At 42.9% G+C, this 23,856-nt stretch overlaps 1 protein-coding gene across 2 annotated transcripts in view; it reads left to right on the top strand.

The window, feature by feature from the left end:
- DMGDH (dimethylglycine dehydrogenase) overlaps positions 1 to 22,151 on the top strand; it is a 635,937-nt gene extending 613,786 nt beyond the window's left edge. For both annotated transcript variants that reach the window (XM_078675210.1, XM_078675209.1), the window contains exon 16: positions 20,189 to 22,151. In XM_078675210.1, coding sequence (XP_078531336.1) covers positions 20,189 to 20,404 — 216 coding nt within the window. In that variant the 3' untranslated portion in view covers positions 20,405 to 22,151. The remainder of the gene's footprint in view (positions 1 to 20,188) is intronic.
- Positions 22,152 to 23,856: the final 1,705 nt, after the last annotated feature.

Consider the following 23,856-nt stretch of genomic DNA (forward strand, 5'->3'; position numbering starts at 1 on the left):
ATAAGCTCAAAAGCAGGTATCTCATTCTGAATTACACTTCTAAAATAATCACAGCTAACTTAAATGTTAGTTTGTGGGTTGAACGGGGAAACCCTTGCGTTGGAAGGAGACAGGCTGTGTTACGCATTTTTCTCCTTCATAAGGTGACCTCCCATTGATTTGTAGACTTCTTCTGGCAGTTTGACCTTTACTGAATCTGGCAAGATGGTAGTCTAGTAAGGGCTGTACTTGGGTATAGGATGCTAATCTGTCCTGCTAACATGCTGCTTCAGGAAACAATCTAAAAAAACTTAAATCAGACCACAATAAATTGTGCAAGCTATAAAGAACTGGCTCTTCCCAAAGCAAAGATCTGAAGGGGTAGTCCAGAGATGATTATTATCAGAACCAAATCATCATTTCAAAAGGAGATTAGTGTCTTCATAAAGAACCATACACCACTATACCATATTTCGCACTTAGGGGCCGATTAGGATGGCGGACGGACTTGCGTCCGTCCGCCACCCCTGAGTAGGAGGGACCGTCCGCATGGGCAGCGGCGGTCCCTCCATGGCAATTAGGATGTGACCGCCAGGGTGGCGGTCACATCCTCTATTTTTAACATTGCGGCGGGTGCAGCTTCAAGCTGCACCCGCCGCAATGTTAAAAATGCATGTGTTGCATTTACATGCACAAAGCGGCAGGCACCGCACGGTGCCTGCTGCTTTGTGTACGCAAATGCAGGGGGGTACCATAGGTACCCCCCATGTGCACCCCCCACCCCCCATTCACCCAGGGGGCCCGCAACGGGCCCCCAAAGTGAATGTCCGTATGCTTTTCCATGGCGGAAAAGCCGCCGTGGAAAAGCATATTTACACAAACATCATAATATGGCGGACGGTGTCTCATAGACACCGCCTGCCATGTTATAGCTTTTCCGCCGCGGTCGGAAGCCGACCGCGGCGGAAAAGCGGCGGACGGAATTCCAGACCCACCAGCCATCCTATTTTGGCGGTGGGTCTTTGGAGTCTCCGCCGCGGTTTATCCGCTTCCTCCAGGCCGGCGGACACTTCCGCCGGCCCGGAGGATGCGGAAAAACCGCCATCCTAATGAGCCCCTAAATGTTGAAAATATTAAAATGCACTGTCAGTGAAAAATTGGCTCCTCTGGCTGCATCTTGCCCATTATCAGTTTCAATAAGTCTGCTATGGACGAGCTCGGTTTTAAAGTCTGGAATATGTGTAGAAGCCCCGCACCCTCCCAGCAGATGGCAGTACACGGCATAGGAGGTGGATACCAGCTCCTGCTCCCCACCAAGTGATTGATATGAACATGCCAGCCTAACAAATGGAGGGTCTGAAGTCCCATGCCTTCTTGGCCAGACTTGCTGGTTGACTGAAAAGAGTCCTGTAAAGCCTCTGAGGTCTGATGTTCTTGTCATAGAATGTCGCTGGCAATGCCCATTAAACATGGCTACTCTGAAAAAGGACGGTGGGAGCCGTATTTTAATTCTTCTTAGGGCCTCGCTTCTGAAACTTGTAATCCCAAGGGAGAAAGAGATCCAAAATCTGTTCCACCGAGTCTGCTGGGATAATTTGCCGGGGGCCAGTAGAGCAAATTCTATGGGACTGGCTCCCATAAATGCTAATGGGATGAGCTTCATGTGCCTCAACTCATTGTGCTAGCGCACATCTTGATGCATAACGCTAAAATCTCATGGTATTTCTCGAATATCGGCCGCAAGGACCAGGAAGCCTGCTTCCCTCCAACTTTAGCGGCTGTCTGTGATTGCAGTAGGGAGCCCCTCAGCCTAATGGTCATAAAAGAGGACGCCACCTTTTCGGACCCAAACACTTATTCAGTGTCTCAGAATAAGCTTCTGTGGAAGATGGGAGAAGCAGTGCCTTGGGACAAGCTCTGATGTAAGCCCTGTTAGGGTTACAATGTTTGTTAGGCTTGAGTAGTTATGTTACTGGTAAGTTATGCTTACAGTGTAAGACTGCTTGCTGAGTACATCTGGGAAAACTGTGGTCTAAGTCGGATACTTGGTATCTCATGGTGCATCCCTGTCTGAACTCCTTTCAGAGGGTCATGGGACACGCAGGGGCTACTGGGCCCAACCTTGGTGGTTGATGCATTTTACGCCTGATGTCACGGACCTGATCTACTATGGATCCTGAGCAACTGGGCCAATTACCTATTCTGTATTTGACTCTCAGGGCAGCTATGGGCGAGCAGTCAGAGACTCCCTCAGGGAGTGGGGAGCAGTGTAGATACAGGTAAGTGAGAACAACTCATAGCTCAAAGTGCACGCAATACGAACAATAAACCAGTGTCCAAACCAATACTTACTTTCATAGGAAAAAGAAGTATTTTGTTTCTAACTACACATTCAAAGGAATAACGACATTCAAAAGCAATAATACACTACCCTTGAGGTTGGGGCTCTAGTAGTTGTCAGGCAAGTCCTTGTCCCACCATCTTCTTATAATGTGGTTATTCCCCATTCACTGGTGGCCACATCCAGGAAATGCTTACCGACAGTTCTACTTCAACTCCTTAGTAATGAACCAAAAATGTGTGGTGCCGCTGCACCGTTAGCTGTGAGACCCTCGGGTCCCCACAAGCCCAGTTCCGGTCTTGCCCACTCCTGCTGCACGGAGGCAGCCAGCGTTGTAGCGGGTGCCCTCAACGCGAATACCTGTGAGTTCTGATCCTACCCGGAGAAGTTGGACTGCTTGATGCCCATGTGGCAGAACACGGCAGTGCAGGCTCTCGTTCCTGAGCAGAGCTGCTAAAGTTCTTCAGTTATTCGAGTAGTTCCCAGTTAGTGAATATGTGGGAAGTAGACTTTCCCCCGCGCCACGGGATGGAAAGGGAGGAGTCCTTTATTTAGCTCCCAACTGAAGCCTTGTGAGGGTACGACATCTACGGCAGCCTCGGGGTCCGTCAAGGGCAGTTTTCTTGCTATACAGGCTCGATCAGCTAAACACAGCCTAGGTCTATCCTTGGACGACGACGTGCAACTTCTTGCCATCATTGGTACTGGCAGCACCTCCTGGAATACATGGTTGCCGTGGTACTTTACAGTACAGGTGCAACTCATCTGGCAACTTTAATGGTAGCCCCTCCTGGGATACTGGGTCACTGCAGCGCTGCAGAATGTCGCTTTCTCACGGCTCAGTTCACAATGGCCCTCTCTTGGCATAAGGGGCAAAGAATCGCAACTGCTCACAGGCAATGATTTGATTGGTGCACAGCCATTCCCTCAGACATTATTCAAGGAGTCCTATCTGAAGAGCTCGCTGCTGGACCTCACTCCCTCCAATGCTCTCCTCTTCCTCACAGGGTTCAATGGTCTTGGCAAAAAAGCAGGCACTGGTGCTCCAGGGCAGGTGATTCTTTTTTCTCTGGATGATTTCCCCTCACCCAGCAGGGTGACTAGCAGGCCTTTGCTCCCAGTCCTGCTCACAGGCAGAAGTCTTGCAGAGCTTCACCTTCTCATTTTGTCTGGCTGCTTGGCAGATAAGGGTTTGGGGTCTCAACTTCCCCTTCTTATAGTCCCTTCTCCCAGCCCTACGCTTTGATTCCTTATCAGCTCCATCTCATTCCTGAGATGTGTCTAGGCCCTTTCCGTGTGATCTATCACTGAATCAAAGAGCATCCGTTTGAAGTGTACACGGAGGGTCCCTTCCTGCCATGTGTCCCGCCCAGTTCACTGCAGCAATACACAAATCTGAATGGGAGGAATTCCTCTCCCCATGTCTTCACCAGGCAGTCATGGGCTTCCCAAAATGGAATCCAAGGCCCTCCATGTAATATACTATTGCACACTTTCATTCAGTGTGCTTTCACAGCACACATGCTCTCCAGAATTGTTACCTCCATGCATTGTTGCACTACAGGCACACATACATTCATTCTGTGCACACTGCTCAGTATTCTAGCTTTTCTTTATTTTAGCAGGGTGTGCTAATTACAAACACACACACTGTTGCCACATACACATTCACCTTGTGCACCCTGCCCACCACTTCACCCTTTGTGTATTGTACTTTATGCTAGTATACATACCCCAGCATATGTTTTCATTGCACAAGCACTGCACATCACTACCTCTTTCAGGTCATGTATTCCTCACAGCATACATGTGGTCCTCACATGCACTAATCTAACATGAAATACACAGTACTGTTTTATACCTGTACTGGAACCTTCCCAGGCACACATAAATCCAGCGCAGAGTCACTACTCTTGCAATGCACAGCACCGCACATCTACCTTATGTAGGCCAAGGGTGAGTTAAGCACACTGAAGTGGAGCCTGTAAACCTCACTCCAATGACACAAGGTAAAAAGGACCTGCTCACTACTACTGATCACTACATGGTATGCTGCCGTCATCGCACTTGTGCTGCTTAACTCCTGGTGAAGGCGTCAGCCTACCACCACTAAGAGCGTAGCGCATTAGGTGCTCCTTCTGGTCCAACAAGACCACAATATGTGTGATAGATGTATGTCATGGCACACATGTATGATCCATGTTTATCTGTAACACAAAAATCAGCATTAGGGCTCCAGACAATAGTACAGTTTTGCACTTCTCCAACTAAGCAGAGGACTTTGTCCGTCCCTGTGTGTATATATATATATATATATATATATATATATATATATATATATATATATATATATATATATATATATATATATATATATATATATATATTTTATAGAACCCCTCAGATCAGGGCCAGGTTAAGGATGTGTGGTACTCAGGCAATTTTAAATGACCCTCACTGGAAAAAGTCGCACACAATGCATGAGGGCTAAGGTTGCTGAACCCCAGAAGTTTGCAAATGGTTCATATGGGTGTTGTTTTTTGTGAAATGTAAACAGACGCCCCATATTACTTGAAGCCCCTGACCTCCATCATGAAAGAAAATCCTATGTGAGAAAAGAGCTGTAGTGAAATTGCGCCTCCCCCATGAAAACCATCTGACTCCGAAGAGAAGGAAAGTGTATTCATGAGGGCATCCTGCAGAGGTGACTTAGCTCTCTTGCAGCCGAGACAGATTACTGCTTTGGAGCCGGTAGCTGCAGCCTGGCTGTAATGCTATTGAAAGAAAGAATACAATCCTGTGCATGGCTGCTTCTGCCCCCGCGTCATTGAGGGGAGTATCTCTTATTGTTTTGGAAACCTTTTGGCACTTGAAATGAAATGAAATAGCATTTATAAAGCCCATGGTTACCCGAAGGCATCCCAGCGCTAGGGCGGAACCGCAGTAAACTGTGGCAATCAATTTGGGAAAAGCCAGATCTTAAGCTTCTTAAGGAAGACTGAATGGTCTGACTCTTTACGCAGCTGCAGCGGCAAGGAATTCCTTAGTTTGGTGACATTATAAGAAAAGAGCCAGCCTCCGCTTCTGGACCTACTAATTCTGGGAACAGACGCCAAATGAAGGTCATTTGAGCGTAACTGTCTATGGGCTTGATAGGGCCAGACAAAAGATGAAATTATATCCGGTCCCTCACCCAGTAGCATCGTATGGGTGGTGCAAAGGGCCTTAAAATGAGCCCTTTCTTGGATAGGAAGCCAATGTAGAGACCTGAGGGTGGGTTTAGCTGACTGGCGGCTAGGGACACCCTCAACAATCCGTGCGGCGCAATTTTGCATGGTTTGAAGTTTCTTGAAAACCGCACCGGGGGCTCCAAGATAAAGGGCGTTGCCATAGTCGAGGCGAGATAGAACAAGTGCCTGGACTACGAGCTTCCTTGCTGAAGGGGGAAGCAAAGGCAACACTTTACGCAACAATTTTAAGATGCCGAAGCAGGAAGCAACCGCTTTCCTAGCTTGGGTTTTAAGACTAAGCTCAGAGTTAAGCCAGAAACCCAGACTCTTAATTTCATGTTTGGGGACCGACCGAGTCAAAGGTGATCAGGACACTTCATCAGGATCTGTTTTAAACTATCTACACTAAAAGGTAAGTGTGTAACTACATACCCTGTCTTGTCTTGTTAGATCTGTAGGTGGGGGACAAAAAGGTGAAGAAACAAAATTATTGTTAAGGACATATATTGGTGCAACCATATACAGTGATCAGTTGAAGGTTACTCATCGGTATATCGGTATATCTTGTCACGTGAACGGACATGACCAAGTGTTCAGTTGTATGACATCTATATATGTCATGCTGGTGTGAATACACAAGGTTTTTTCTCCAATGTTATCAATCTTAAAAGTGAATATTCTTCATGCTAAGTAGTAACACATAAGGAGAAAATCTATTTTGAGGAAGTCTTTTTAAAAACAGTTTCAATCAAGCACAGATGTCAATTAAGCAGCGTATGATTGGACGGACTCACCTAGATTAACTGTGCAACCTGTGTGCTACAGTGGTCGGCGAGTCAAGGACACCGATTGGGTCCTATTTAAAAAGGGGGGGGGGGAGAATGAAAGTAAATATAAAAGTAAAACCAGGCACCCGAGGGGTGTGCTATTAAGTGGTGTTTCACGGAGGATACTGAGTCGGTGGCCACTGTGCTGAAAAAAGGCCATCCAAGCACAAAATACCCTCTGAGGAGGGGGGTTTACTGGTTTCGGAATGAGGTAGGCGAACCCGGTACCGCTGCCGCCAGGACCGCACACTCAGGGCCCCGCCAAGGGTTGGAGGGACGTCTCGAGGTGCAGCTGCCCACGGTCGTGATACCCAATCTCATCAAACTCCCCAAACGAAAAAGCAAACGCCCCTAGTGTTCGGGCGTTTATACACAGAGATATAGCCTGTACTCTGCACTCACCTCTCCATAACAAAGGTTGCTGGGAAACTCACCGGTGTGCTCTGCACGTCTTGGAGGTACCCCTACCCTGCCCCCGACCCCGGTATGGTAGCGGGAGGCTCGATGGTGGGTGTAGATGAAAGGACAGGTGTCCTGATCACCTTTGACTCCATGACACGAAACATGTTGATCATTTGAGAGTAGAACCCCTACCATTAGACACCTTACGACTAGGTTTGGGTCCTCTCCACATCTTTTTAATTAGGCGGTTTACCTAGATAATAAATAATTGGTTAGGACTAACTTACCTATTTTAACCTTTACTCCTTTATCCTCTACACATACTTGGCCTCTCACCCCCACTTCACCCACCCACAGGAACAAAAGATCCCTGACAAAGAGCCCCGGTTTCGGTTGCCCATCAGGTATTGCAGCGCCAACCTGCGAAGGGGTAGGCTCAAATGATGAAGCAGGACACCTAGCTTGCTGGGTGTGTGAGAGCCCTAGTTCCAACAAGGAGAACTCCCTCTCCTCTTTACACACCTTGGTGATCCCTTGTGGATCATGTTATCGGTTTTGTTCAGTTCCCTATCACCCTACTCCATCAGAGGAACTCCGTACTCTCGTCTTGCTAGGATGTTACTTAGGCATGTACGTTGGACCTCTTTAAACTAGCCCTCAGTCCCTCCTTTTGTTCAATACCACTAATTGAGTGTCATCGGTGCCAAGTCAATACCCATAAAATATAATTGTTCCTACCAATCCCTTTAACTCAGTGACTTTAGTGTTGTTGTTGGTATGTTCTTCACTATATGCCTGTGGGCATAAATGCACTTGCTTCTGTTAGAGTTTTTCTTTTTTACAGGTACTTGAGGCACGCTGGCCAACAAGCTAGTACTGCCTTTTTGTGTACCATCAATGCAGGATGTGATTTCAAAGTTTGAGGTAATGGTCTTTATCTGGGGACTCGTACGAAACACTAGAAAGTATCAAACATGACACGAGTGAACCATGAAGCTTAAGTGGACAGTTTTATTTATAAAGTCAGTTTAGCACTGAATGGAACAAAAAAGCACTTCATGTGAAGTGCTAGCTAAATGCATTCAGATAGCTTTCGTTTTTACGCCCTTGTCACGTGGCCATTACCTCCTGTACAGCTGGTGATGCAACGACTGCTGTAAATGTTTTACGCTTTTAACCCAACACGAAATGAGCATTGAACAGCAGAAAACTCGGTCTTGGTCTAGTCTGGTTAATTGAGATAAAGATAGAAACACTCTGATCAACAAGTCAAGCCGTTTTTAAATGCCTTCTCGGTGCAGGTCTGCAGTTCCATTGTGATGGTTGTCACAAACACTCGCTGATGTGCAATAAATGTCAACTGCGCTCAAATGTACTTCATTGAATTTAAATCTTTCTAAAGCATAGAAATTGAAAAATTGAAATTGCATAGCACGATATCCCGTATCTGTAGTGCGAGGTTGTCAGTGCTGCAAAACATGCTGCTTAGCTCCAAAGCCTTTTTGGCACATGCATACATGCTTAGAGGCTTAAAAGGTTTGGCAAAGTACACGCACAATATAGTCTCGCTAGACCTGTATTTCTTTTTAATCTGTGGTTAACCCAATACAGGACAACTTTTTACTAATCTATAGCTAGTTCTTTTTCTTTTATTCATCCTTTCTACACAAGTGCGTACATATAATGCATAAACACGTATAGACAGAAATGGTGTGGACTCATTAGTCATACTTTATAGTCATTAATAAGATAACATTGCATTTATGATAAAGCACCATCGCTTCTATACATAACATAAAAATATACTCGTGTGATGCTTTGCTTTACATCAGTTACAAAATAAGCTACATCATCGCCCCCCACCACCCATGCATACCCAGTCATACCTCATTCATACATGTACATAATCATTTCTGTTAAAAGTACCAGGCTGCTTAAAGCCATCAATACTCAAGTACATTGCTATAAATCGACTTTTTTCATTCTCTATTCAGGATCCAGGACATAGTGTTTTATCCTCTGACATTGGCAGCAGCAGCAACAAAAGGGTTTGGTCTAAACTGTTTGAGTGTGGACTGATGAATCTTATGGCCATGGGTGGCCTTTGTTCCAGCAAAGGCCACACACATGGCTGGCAGCACTTCAGAGGGCGGAGACTGTACACGTGTTACTCCTCTACTCCTTGATCTGACTGCTGTTTTTCCAAATAGTACTTTCTGCCAAAAGTGATCATCAACCACAGGAATTTAGTATTAATCTGCGTGTCCACTTCAACGACCAGCTAAAGATTATTTCATCGGTAGAAAAGATCAACTTGTGTAGACTACAATGGAGTCTTCCTGCACAAGAAGTATCCGAACACTGGAAACTCAATCTGAGAAATGAACTACTGACTGAAGATATGGATTCAGTCGGGGATAAAATAATCACCAGCGCCTGGGAGAATATTGTCACCTCATTTGTTGACCATCATCAACTGGAGAACACTCAAAGGTGAAAATGTCATCTTCCTAAATCCAATCACTCTATCTGCTGAAAGGAACTCTCCTGGTATACGGAGGAACTATGAACATTGAAAAAATATCGAAATTACAAAAACGGAGTAACAAACACAGATACGAAGGTTGTAAAGAAACCATTGATGAGCTGATATGAGCATATAGAGTGAAATGCTGGAAAGTAAAATCAACCTTTGAAATTCATAGATGTCATAACATCTGTAAATGGGCCAGCACTGGGGACTACACTCTTTTTTTGAGACTTTGAGGCTTATCCGTCAATTAGATAGCCTTTCATCTGGAACAAATTGTATTGATGAAGAGTCATGGGGAAAACTGCAACTTTACTAATTACAGGAAACTACTTGCCTATCAGTGGGCAGGGGGACTGCAATATACACACTTAGTAATCCCTTAAAGGATATCCCCACAACGAGACATGTGGGGCAAATATGGCCCTATTGAGGATTATGGCACCCCTGACATGGGAAGAATCAGTTATACTCAAAATCTGGCCAGATATTTAAAGTAATGGGGCATCATGACCGAGTGGAGTCCTGCTGGCAGTGTTTAAACAAGATGCCAAATTATGGGTAAGCCCCGATAACAATCTACAATTCTAAGCACTGAAGCTATTCCAGAGAACTGGTGGGGAGCAAATCTGTATCCAGTGCATAAAAAGGGGCCAATCAACACATTTTAAAACTATAGAATTTTAGCCCTTCTCGACTCTGAAGCAAAGGTGTTTGCTAAATTATTGCTGGCTGACAGAAGTTTGGATAAACTCATTACAAAATGCTACCCTTCTGTCAGACTTGGTTCAGGAAAGGACGGGAAACCCGGTATAACTTTGCCAGCATTATACTTTTAGCCAAGAGAGCGATCACCCAGTAATCTTCATAATTTTTGAGCATCCTAGACCATAGTATGGCCTTTGATCAGGTAAATTGGGGAACCCTGTGGAGAAATTTGGAGGCCTCGAAGATTCCTGATAATTTGTTTACTGCCTTCCGACTTTAGCAAACAGATACTAGTGTCAGACTAAAATTAGGTAACGGGACCACATTATCTAAGAAAAGGATTTACCAACTAGGGCATGAAACAAGGTTGTGTCCTGGTGGCCGTTCCTTTGAACTTGTACACGGCCGACTTTCTCCAAGCGCTGTCAAACCGAAACATCTTTCCACCAAAATTAGGAGTACAACATCTACCACTGCTTCAGTATGCAGATGATACTGCACTTTTAGATGTTACTGACATTGCTCTTTAAAGGACTTCAAATGGTCTCCAAAAATTGAATAAAATCAATCTCAAATTAAACATGGAAAAGACCTTTATTATGCTAAATCATAGTTTGTGTGGAGTCTTGGAGATCAAAGGATACTGATAACACAAGCCTATCAATATCTTGGCAAATGAACTGACTCTAAAGTTTACTAATCAACTTAAAGCACTGGAAAGTGTGAAAAAATCGGCAACACCAGTTAAGGAGAATACATATTTAGCTACATAGCCTCAGTGACATGAGTGTGCTCCAGAAATTGGAGCTAAGTTACCCAAGCCATTAATTATGGGTCCCCCATCTGGATCAGATACCGCTTGCCGAAATAACAAAAATTCAGTTACGGGTGATCCACATAGTTTTTGGTCTACCTAAGAGCACTCTGTTCAGCCAACTCCAACTGGAATTTGGAATGGTGAACTCAACAAAAGTCTGCAGATGCCCAGTTTATCAAGTATTGTTTTAAAGTGAGGAGTGCTCCTACTGAGTGCTTAAAAGTTTGCATTTGGAAAGATCAACAAGTCAGTTTTAAAATACACACAAACATTGGCATTTTATACTTGAATATCCTCTGAGGAGAATTGCAGTTAAAAGAACACTGGGACACTAAGACCGAACAGTCATTTTAAATTGCAAGCAAAGTATGCTGCAAGATCATATTTATATACAAAAAACACTGAAGCTTTTTAAAAAACTGGCTAGAGCACACCTGCTTTTACCTTTCTATCAGGTGCCACTTCCCCATCCCGATTTACACTTGTACATGAAGCGATCTTTGATTAAAAATATATATCCTCCTCAGATTCCTTCTGTTCCTGTTAAAATCAATTGAATCGTGGCAATCTTGTTATTCACGTAGGTGCTGTCAAGGATGTGGCTATCATTCCGAATCTGTCACCTATAATCTGCATATGTACATTCTTAAGGACCCTTTGAAGAAAGTTTTTATGTCCTTGTTCTAACCAGCTCGGAGTAAGGACACTCGAGGTAGCAAAGGCAGCATGTATGCAGGGCACTCACTTATAACTATTGTATCGCCTATTAAAATGTTTGGACGCTGCAATCATCGAACCTCAGAAATCAGACTGCAATAACCACGCATTCTGCTGCCCTTTGGAACATAGATCTATGTTGGCCACTGTCTCTTCTTAGCATATGATTAGGACTGAGGATTGCCACTATTATGATTAACATACAATTACAGCTTTCTTTTACATGGTTTTGGGTCCTAGCTTTAGGTAGTATACTTATTGTGTAATTCAGGTATTACCTTACCCCATGTACTCTTGTACATGGCACTATACGTGTTCCATCGAAGGCTCATAGATGGGGTATACTAGTGTATTTTATTTTTTTGCATATATTCATTACTTGTTTTACACGATAATCCGCTCTTATTATGTGAATTTGTGGCGAATATGTATTCATTTATGAATTATTGTACTTTTTCTCCACCTATGGCTCTTTATCTGTCCTCCTCAGGGATCAGTCAGTATCTTGTCTACCACTGGTGAACATTAGTGCCCTTTTCTCTTGTATCTGGTCTCTGCTTACTACAGTTTAGGAATATTTACTATTATGTGAATCCGTGGTTAGTTGTCGGTGGTTAAGCTGCAAATTATCAATTCATGCACTTTACCCTACACTTGGCTGCTAGTTACTGATATTATTTTAACCTATGGTGAATTCTAATGCATCTTTTATCTTTATGAATTTTCCAGATCAGGATTGGTTTTTACTATGCTACTTTAAGCTGAATATCAGTTTACTTCATTTGTGTGCATATTCAGGTTTTGATAAGTTGTTTGATATAAACCGACATCAACAGAATGTCCTTAAATTATGAGGTAATTGCATTACAAATTGGATTGCTCATATTCTTGATTCATCATCCGATTATTTTTATAGTTTGTGTTTTTAAATGTATTGTGAATTTATTATTGTAATTGTTTTTAGTAACCAAATAATAAGATTTCCTTTTAAATTACTGGTTATTTATATTGGAAAGGGCCAGTATTTACTGGATTGTGATGCAAGGGCTGGTAAATGTACTCCCAATGCTTTGTGTGGGGGAACATCCTTTTCAACGCAACTTTTACCACGCAGTGCCTTTACGACGCAACTATTACAACGCATGTTATTACAACACATAGCGCTGGGGGGGCGCTCTAGGCTAGGGAATAGATTTAATTTACTGTCCAACACCTTCCCTACTATCCACGGGGACTGGAGTTGGAATAGTAAATTAAACTATTCACTATCCAGCACCCCTTAACGCTATGCGTTGTAACAGCATGCGTTGTAAAAACTGCGATGTAAAGGCATGCGTGGTAAAACCATGCGTTGTAATGTTATACATCCCTTTGTGTCTGATATCCGTCTGGCCAGAAATAATTTCGGTCCAGATAGCGTAAAAATATAGGCCTAAAGAAAGCACGGTTAGATGTTGTGATGGACTAAAGTAGGGAATATGCCCAAAAATGAAGGCAGTCCTGTAGAGACTTACCAGATTAGATACTCACTATACTAAATGTACGAAAATTTAGAGGAACATGTTCTTCCTGTGGTAAGCATATGAAAGTGTAGAGGAACTCGTTCACCAATATCTGATCCTTGACAAGCCAAACTTGGAATAAGTGAAGCTACATTGGTGTGTGAGAAATTTAATCTAGGCAAACCCCAGCACCCTCCACATGCTCTTTCCCTTACAGAACCTAACTCTGCACTTGCTTACTCCATCCATAAGTAATATTTGGTTATGAGGTACTAAAAACAAAGGCTGTAATTATTTGTGGCTACTCATTTTTTCAAGGATGTCTTCACATGGTTTCACTCCTTTCCCCCTCTGTCTAATTCGTCTTAGCCAGCTTGACATCTCTCTCTAGTTCTCAGTCACCAGCGTGCCTGGCACCTTAAACAGTAATACTGCAAATTAAGGCTCCTTTTTGCTTCCCATTACATGTAGCTTCTCTTGTTTTGTTACCACTTCACATAATTTACTCAATAATATGATTGACTGGGTTAGTCTCATGTTATCCATAAAGGCACATTACCCTCACTCTATGAATACATTTGTAAAACTTTGCCTTAGATACCTTGTGCTTACCCTGCTATATGCTTTATGTATACCTTATGAAAATCAATAAAGTATTTTGAAATCAAAAAAATAATGATTGACTTTATAGTATGTTAGAACTTAACTATTCCTCTACCCAACTGTCCATCTTCTTATTGCTGCAGTCCGCACTCCAATCCCTCCGTTATTCAGTCTTTCAATCACTGCTTTAATTACCAGTTGATTAACACTTTCACTAAGAGCAATGAGTATTGACCTGAAGAAGAGTTTTGCTGGGATTATTAATCAGCAGCATTTTCCACTGCTGCTGAATTGACTACTCTTACACGAATTCCACCTCAACATCCACCTCATAAGAACTATGTAGGAGGCACTAATTCACTAATTTCTCAGTACAAGCCTCCAAGCTCTGGGACACACTTCCAGCCAGTATTAGAAGCAGACAGTACTATACAGTGGCGACTCCGCCACTAAGGCGGAGGAGCGTCGCCCTACTGCTCAAAAGTAGTAGTACATGCCCACCCCTACAACTCCTGGCTGAGCACCGTGTCATGGCGCTCAGACCAATCAAAACGCTCCATTGAAGCGTTGTGATTGGCATAGCGGTGGGAACCTGGCTTCCTGTTCCGACCTGGAGTTGGACACCGGCAAGCAGGAAAGATCACCCGGCGGCGAGGTTAGTTTTATTTATTCTTATTATATTTTATTTTTTTTATGCAGCCTGCGGCCACAGCCCCCCCCCACCCCACCCCGCAAGAGTGTGCCGTGCCGGCCGCCCATGTTGAGCCCCACCACAGTTCATGCGCACTTTGCATTTTCCTACCGGGCTGCATTACACAGCCTGGTCAGGAACATACATAGGCTGCCTGTTCCAGTCTGAGCACCGATCCAAAGCCCTCAGACCAATCACAGTATTGCTTTGCAGCGTTGCGATTACATTGCAGTGTTGTGATTGGCTCTGGGGAGCCTGTCTACCTGGGTACTTCCTGCTGCCACCATCCGGGGCAGGAAGATTAGACGATGAGGACGGAGGCGAGGCGGCGGTCGGTGTTAATGGTAAGTCTTTTTTTAAATGTTATTCCTCCCTCCAACCTCCCCACCCCCCCCCACCCCCGGCCAACCACCCCCATCTGGCAGCAGCCGCTACTGGTATCATATACACTTATGAAAACAGTTAAAAACTTGGCTATTTCCTAGATAACTGCACCACCCGTATCCCAGCATCAAAGCCAAGAAAACAGTCTCACCCTTAAATACAATCCTCAGCTTACCACAAATTACAAACAACTTACCTGGCAAAACGTATGTATGTATGTATGTATGTATTTATTGCTTATTAAGCGCAGCTGCCACCCAAAGGGTATCCTGGCGCTGAGACCACATCATTCCCACAGATAGACCACATTACATTACTTTAGGTAACAGAAAGGTCTTGAGATCCTTTTTAAAAGAAATGAGATCTTGTCTACTCCTCAGCGCCAGCGGGAGGGTGTTCCAAAGAGTAGCAGCTGTGAAACTAAAAGCACGGCCACCCATCCTCACTCTATTGATCCTAGGGACCGTCACTAAAAACGCGGAGGAAGATCTCAGTAGTCTGGTGGCCTGATACCAGGAAAAAAGATTTTGGAGCGGTATCGGTCCCAGTCCATGGAGAGCCTTAAAAACAAGGCACAAAGCCTTAAAGGCAATTCTCTGCTGGACAGGTAACCAGTGAAGATCAGCCAATGCTGCGGAAGAAGAAGCGGAGCGAGGGCGGGATAGAGCCAATTTGGCCGCCATGTTTTGGATCCTCTGAAGCTTTAGGATCAAAGTTTTAGGGGCTCCCAGAAGTAGCGCATTGCAGTAATCTAATCGACTGAGAATAGAGCTGCGCACTACCTCTGCCTTGGCCTCTATGGGAAGGAGCGGTAAGATCTTACGTAGGGCCCAAAGTAAGCCCATACATGTCGCCGTAGTCTTATTCACAGAGGCGTCAAGCTGCAGGTTGGGTTCAAACAGAACTCCTAGATTACGGGCCGATTCAGCGGCCTCTACCGTACCTAAGATGGAAATAGGCCAGAAATCGTCCGGAAACGGACGAGGGGTACGATCTAGAGAGCAGTGAAGAACTTCCGTTTTAGATCCATTGAATTGAAGCGAGAAAACGCTTTCATTATGCAGGTACCAAAAAAAAGGGTTGACCTATGTTTCACTGTGGCATTATATATGTAGTGATATACTTCCATATATGAGAGTTATGGCCCACAATATAATACAATATCACATGAGAGAAAGAGTTGCACACCGTCTGTTTCAAACCTAGTTTTTATCTCCTTCTTTAACCATTAATCTTTCAGAGTGGCGTGCTCGCTGATTCGTGCCAAGCCCACACAGCACGTGTACAACATAAACACAAAAGTGGTGGGGTACTTTTTTGACCCCACCGCAGCGGCGACAGCCTTATTTTTAAATGTGCTGGTGCTTCCATTGTTTCATATTTAACTTTTCATCTTTTTATAATCATGTTTTGAACCATAACTTATACACTGCGCAATCACGTTCATTCAAGTCGTCTGTCTTAAACTTCTCATCATGCGAGGCAAATGCAAATTTTCAAAGTTTCTCATGTAATGGCGGGCCATCCGAACCTCTTGACCAAAAACACGAAGTAATGCAAGGTTCCATTCAAGCAGTTTGTTTATTGTCCAATGCATTTCGGACCCGTTAGGTCCTTCGTCAGGGACCATACTGTAAATAACAATAGAACATATATTAGCGACCCATTATTTAACCCATGGTCTACAATTCTTTAAAACCCTTTTCATATCATACTGCGTGTTTAAAATTCATGTTATTCAAATTTACATATTATTTAGACATGTCATTCATACAGCGCTTAAACGAATATCCTCCTTCTATCTAATTCATTAACTTAACGTCATCCCCTTCATGTGTTTACAGAATAAAGTATTTCTTCTTTCTTCCTGGGGGTCAGCTCAGTATCCTTCCTGCATTCCTTCCGTGATATCTTTCCACAGCCTTTCAACCCGCGGTTTAACTTACATATGTCGACCAAACCTTCCATCACCCTTCGTCTAACATCTTCTTTCTACTTCACTCTACCCGCCCTCATCCTTTTTTCTCAAATCTTCACATTCAACATACCTGCTCGGTTAACATCATCTTTCTATCCTTTGTGGAAATAAAAGCTCTCTCTACTGCATTATTCTTCGTCATTTTTAAGAACTCCAAGCTCCCGCCTTCGTAACTGAGACCCGCCCCTTTACTTAATCCCATGACTTACACCTGAGTAGACAAACACTCGTACGGTCAACTACATCTCCCATATTCCCTTATGGTGACGTACTGTGTTATCCAATCCGGAATTCGCTCTGCTATAACATAACATTTTCTCTGTTACTCTGAAATATCTTGTTTAAACACATGAATAGTAAAATGTCCACAGTGAATTCATCGAATGTCCATGGTTAAATATTTGTTTTTCACATCTTCCACTGACTCGTATTAAACAGACTTGCTAGGTGAACCGCGTTGTTCCGCCCCGCATGAAATGCTCAATGTTTCCTCTTTTATCTTCTGCAAAGAATTTTTCTTCATTGGGTGCTAACCCTTGCAGGGCTAAATTTAACAATATCACATGAGAGAAAGAGTTGCACACCGTCTGTTTCAAACCTAGTTTTTATCTCCTTCTTTAACCATTAATCTTTCAGAGTGGCATGCTCGCTGATTCGTGCCAAGCCCACACAGCACGTGTACAACATAAACACAAAAGTGGTGGGGTACTTTTTTGACCCCACCGCAGCGGCGACAGCCTTATTTTTAAATGTGCTGGTGCTTCCATTGTTTGAAACAATGGAAGCACCAGCACATTTAAAAATAAGGCTGTCGCCGCTGCGGTGGGGTCAAAAAAGTACCCCACCACTTTTGTGTCCACAATATAATACAACCATACTACACAGCGGTTCGCAACAATTTCTAACTTAGACCTATTACATTTACATAAGACATATATGCTATAAAGGTTTTTCATCGCTAGGACTGTACAGCCAAACATCACCAAATGAACAGGCATGCAATATCTGAAGAGATCTGTCACACATAGCTGGGCAATTTTGGAGCACTTTAATATATTCCATTCGCTACAGATCCCAAATATCTATGCAATTTGACTGCTTCTATACATCTCACATAGACACTCTGGTGTGGGATGATAATAGCAAATGTCCATCCCAACAGATCTCTCCCCTTCTCTCTCCCTCCAACCATGCCAGTTCAGGACCCCAACAATACACAAAATCTCATTTTGGACAACTCAGTGCAGTAACTAGAAGAACACACTGTATCATATGAAATAACGTAGAGTGACCTGGTGAGCTGCTCAGAACTACCAGCTTACTGAAAACCATAAAAACTGCATCTGTCTCTTACACTTCATCTTCCAACACACTGCTACGTGTCCCATAACAAGATAAATGCACATTGGTGCTCATCACGGACAATGTGGAAACACTTCCCACATAGGATCAAAACAAAAACAACATCCTTCCAACCACATACGCTACATGGTGTAGTGCACTATTCATGTAGTTAAGTGCTTCAGTGCCCCACATAGGTGTAGTAAGCACTATATAAATGCTGCAATACAATTTAACCTCTTACTTAACAAACATTGAGTCGGTCACTACTGCTTTAATATGGGAGATGTGGCAGCACAATGTCAGACTAAAGCTGATGCTTTTTTCAGGAACCTAAAGGAAGAGAGCAGAGTATATTTGTTAGCACATTGATAACTAATAAGGCTTACATAGCGCTTTCTAAATCCCTGTTGCTGCTCCTTGGCAGGGTTTTGGTTAACCTTAAATGTGGTGTACCACTGGTCTGAGAAAAGAGATGCGCCTTAATTCTTTAAAACCACCAACCAAGATTTTAAATTTTCTACCTGCATTGTGGTGTTGTAGTAGGTAGCCTTATAGTTAATGTGAGCTATGTTGATTTGAATTCTGAAATAAGCATTTGACGATATATATTCTATTGGAGTGAGGTGATATGATTGTGTCTGCTAACTCGTCACTAGGGGACACTCAGCATGTAATAATGAAATTAGATGTTTTATAGCTGTGAAATATCCCATGTCCCGTCTTTCAAGGAGCTACATTTTGTAACACAACTCTCAGGTTGACTTGAGCAAAGATGGTGGCTTCCAGGGCCGGACTGGAAACAGAAACCGGCCCTGGCAAACTGCTCAGCTGCCCCCCTGGGGTGAGGGGAAGTGCAGCAGAGCAGTTTGCGAGGGCCGGTTTTGTTACCGGGGCCGATATTGCCGACCCCTGGTAACAAAACCGGCCCCCACCCTAGCGGCCTACCAGGGAAATGCCCCGTGCCCTCTATGGCCAGTCCGGCCCTGATGGCTTCCTCCAATGCTGAGCGGCATTGGGGTGCTGGAACAGTTTCGGAGTAAGCACACTTTGATATGTGGTATTCCATCAAGAATTTTGGTGCTGTACACACAGCGTCAGTACTGTAAAAGCTTCCTCTCCATAACAGCTTTGACAGACTACTGTCAGGTTTCTCTTAACACTGTTTAGGGTACTGGATGTCTTTAACTAAGGAAACCATCAGATGCATAGGTATTCACCAGCATCTTTATACGACTCTGTACACTCCCGCCCTACCGACATTTTTAGTAGAAATTCTAAACTGCAGAAGCACCTGTCATTACAAACACAATACTCCCCACAGACACCTAATTTACCATGAAGCACTGAACAGTCAAGCTTCCTAGGGAGTAACTCATATCTTACCACCTCCTGAAGAAATACATTGAATTCATTTATTTAGCAGCTGTGTTTTTGTGGAAGTCATTTGGCTTTCCCTAAAATGGAAATCCCCGTTCACATAAACAGGAATTGCAAGATTATGTTTATTTAAGTCGAAGGTCTTACTTACTTTGGTCTGTGGTGGACTCACACATGCAAGTTATTCAGAACTCTGTCAAAGCCGGATTTTGGGATTGCGTAGATTTCAACGCTGCTGGTTTTAAATGCACGTCAGCAAATAGTTGGTATATGTGTTGAGGAAATTGGAAATCTCCCCAACATTTCATGAGTGTCTGAAAAGAGGAGTTGTTGTTCAGTGAGAATTATTTTCCCTATGGAGAAAAAAAACAGGAAATAAGTATGGGACAAAGCCGGGGTTCTGCCTATTTTTAAACAGGCAGATTTTCCATAGTGTGAATCGGCAGTTATAGGGTTACGTTTCCAGCCACACTATTGAAATCTTTTAAAAGATGTATATTTTCAGGATATACTCCTCAAAAATCGGTTTTGTGAATCACAACAGATTCGTACATTGGAGACACGGGCTTTGCGAAATTATAAGTTAATAAACTTGAAATTATGTTTTTGTATTTTTAGATGGTTCTTACTCCTAAATCGTTATGACACGAGAAAACTCGAGAATTCGGGAAAGCTTGTTATTGTAGCTTATACTGCCAGAATATTTTTGGTTCACTTACAATTTGTAAATAAAAACAAATTCTCTTTTTAAATTTCAGGTTGTTGGAAACACGACATCCGGAACCTACAGCTATGGTACCCAGCAAAGCCTCGCGTTTGCCTACGTGCCCATAGAACTTAGTAAAGTAGGACAGACACTAGAAATTGAACTTCTGGGCCACCATTATCCAGCGACTGTAGTCCCAGAGCCCCTGTTGTTCACTGAGCCCACGAGAAACCGCCTCCAGCAAAAGGGTGGGAGCGCCAAGGCTTGAAGACATACCAGAAGACCTGAAAATGCATTGAAAGAGATGGTGCTACACACATTTGCATTGCCTTTAGCAAAGACTGCCCTCCTTCCGGGCTAGTGTCATATTTCCTTAATATTTGGAGAGGAACACAGCCCTTATATTTTTCCAGATTTCCCCAAATGTAATACAGAAAGTGGATTTTGAAGCATCTCAGCAACTGTGAATTTCAAAGCAATGCAACCCAGCGGATGAATGTCTCTGGCTGTACAACCACTTGTCTGATGGTTATTTCGTTTCAACTCACAAACGCTCATGAAGACACTGGTGTTACCTTCTTTAGAGACTCGGAAGATTTTAATATCCTCTTCACCTCTGGTCTTTGGATAAGAAACAGTTGAACATGCCACTATGTCATGTCTTTATAAAGCACTAAATCTTTGGGAAAACTGGTGTGCTACTGGAGTATGATTTCTATGTAGCTAAAAATCATGCATAACTTCACTTCTGCATACACTTAAAATTGTTCATGTTAAGGATTCCTAATGTTACCAAAAATGTTACGTAATCTACAAGAATCAAGTCGAATTTCCACTGTCTGTCTTGTTGGCACTGGACCACTATATCGCTTAAATTCACTCATGTAGATTCAACAGTATGCAAAACGAAAACATTGTGCAAGAGTACTGCACAATTATCAAGGTACACATGATCTTTTATCATTGAATCAATTATGCTGTACCTTACGGTAGATAACATTACCCCGCTATATTGCTAAATTATCCAGTCCGAGACAACCCTGTGCCATTGTGTTTTGAAAAATGTTGTACCATTAACGTTTTGCCAAGCTGGGATACATTTAATCATGTAAGAATTTTAAAGTATTACTTCAATTTTCCAAATTATATGTGTAAAATTGATATAGCTAATCCAGGATACATATGTTAATAAATAAGCCTTCTCTTTCCTATTTGTTAAAATCCTAACTATAGGGATAAGATGTAAATTAATTCTGATTCTGCACAGCCTTCTGAGGTATATCATCTGTGTCTATATATATATATATATACATACATATATATATATATCATATTTTTAATGTGTTCACTTTTCAAAGGATTTTGCAAACGATGCATGCCTGTTAAAATGTGTTCTTGTGGTTGGTCTTTGATATGGTCAAGGGCAAAAGCTGTTCTCTTATCCAGGATAAATCTCTGCAAAATGATTTCTATTTTCATAGATGTCTTCTGACCTATACCAATGCACCAAAACATGATGTGCTATCTGCTGCATATTAGCAGTGTAATTGAATCAAATATGTGTTCAAGCTGACCTGCCTGTAATATTGATATCTCGAGGCTGGTGGTGGTGTTTTAATTCAGCAGCGTATGCCTTCACTAGCAAGAAGGTAAAACGACTTGTTCTGGGGGCCAGTGAAAATGATTGATTGTCATATGTGAAGGTCACAGTATACATTTCCCAAGAGAGCTTTAAGCCTCCAGAAAATAAGTAAAAGCTTAAATAGAATATGTCATTGGAAAGCTAATTTGAATAAAAAGCGCCTTTCAATGGTGAATAATTAATGCAAGCTGACACCACCTTGTTTAAATCTGAATATCATTTTGTAATGCAGGGCAAAATTAACGTAAGTGGTTATTGCATAGAGGTTGTGCTGCCCGGCGTGAAATTTCAATTTAAAAAAGTATTTTCTTTGTCATGTTTGTCTAATTTGCTGAGCCAATTACATATAAAGATGACAAATGGTAAACATAAACCGTTCAAGCTCTTTTTATATATCCTGCAGAGCGCTGTGATATTTTAACTTTTTATCGGGCATGATGGCGCGAATTAGGACAGACAGACCCATGTTTGAAGGGAAAAAGGGCAATTTGTTAGGAAAGGTCTGCATGAACGACGACTATAACAATGAGCAGATAATAACCCCGTCTTCACTAATACAGAGAACATAATCCTAACAGTACTGCCTTGAAACCCCCGAAGTCCTAACCACAATCAGATACATCCCAACATCACCTTTTAAGACCCTCAGCCATCATCATCAAATCCTCACAAGCATGCTTCCTCCTGACCGCCCTTAGGCACCTTGAGTCTGCTCCGCCTGCACTCAGACCACGCCCAGTCCCTATTTATTACAACCCAAGCTGGATTTGCCCACTCAATAACGATTCAACCCTGACATAAGCAGCTTCACCTGCTCTCTTCCTGCCAACCAGAAGAAACCTGTTTAGGTGTTTTCCTGACCCCTCCCCATGCTATCTTAGCAAATACCCGAAATACAGACAGGAAATCTACCACTGATTTAAATTTCTATCCACCGAAAGTGACACCCATTGTCCTGGAAATAACTTCATGCCGTTCTCTCCAAATAGTACTCCATTCCACCATAGATAAGCGATCCTCCATTGAAGCTGTGTGTGATCTTCCATGTCAGAGGCGCTATAATTAATCCTCTGAAACTATTCCAAGTACAAAACCACTGTATCTCTCTCCCTACTTTCTTCATTGCCTTCTCGATTGTGTTGTTTCTGGGCACCAAATTCCCCTTTCAATCAGCTGAGAAACACAATACATATGTATCTGCCCATAACTAATTCAGCTTGAGTAAACCAGCCTTCCTAGCTTTTAGCAACAGGGTATCTGACAGCTGCACCATGCTGTTTTTACTCGAGAAATACCGCTTACATCAAACCGCAATAGTCCACGATCCATACAATCATTCTAAAAGACACAGGACCAGAAACAAAGACTGCAAAACATAGAAAACACAACATTCGTTGACTAACCAAGACAACTCTTCCAGAGCAGAGTTCTATATAAGATCTAATATAAGATCTAGAGCAGATCCTCAAATCTAGAATAACAAATTTAACCCAACATATTGTTTAGCATGTCACTTGTTTTCAGGCTGCACAACCCTGTCCGCTGCCCCAACCCATCAAAATTCTCTTCGCCATTCCACTTACTGAAGGGTCATAACACCAAAACTATTCGCCATAAATTAGAGCCCTTGCTGGCTTTCCCGCAATTGTCACTGCAGATAAATTGTTTTTAATTAATCCTATTATAATTGGACTTCATCATCCCACCTCTTCTGTAATTATGATAACGAAATGCCTCTCCGTTAAGCCTATACAGCTCAGAAAGCCAAGAACTGCTACCATGCTTGCTATAACTTCTCCTATTAGACCACACTAAAGATGTCTCCACTAACTGGAAGATCCTCAGTTAGGCCGGTCCCGAAGATCAGGAGCGTCCTGGTTTTCACTCAGCCCACTCCAGGCACCAGTCCACGGAATCTCTGCCACTGTAAATTAGACTGCATCCGCTAATGTCATTGTCCACACCTGACACATGTCTGGCTCTGACAAAATATTAAAATGCGAACAACCCAACATGAAAACTCTCAGCAGATGCAACGCATTGCAGATCCCTTGGACTTGATAAGGAACTTTTTCTTT

The sequence above is a fragment of the Lissotriton helveticus genome, chromosome 2_1 (genome assembly GCF_964261635.1).
Source record: "Lissotriton helveticus chromosome 2_1, aLisHel1.1, whole genome shotgun sequence".
NCBI classification, from domain to species: domain Eukaryota; kingdom Metazoa; phylum Chordata; class Amphibia; order Caudata; family Salamandridae; genus Lissotriton; species Lissotriton helveticus.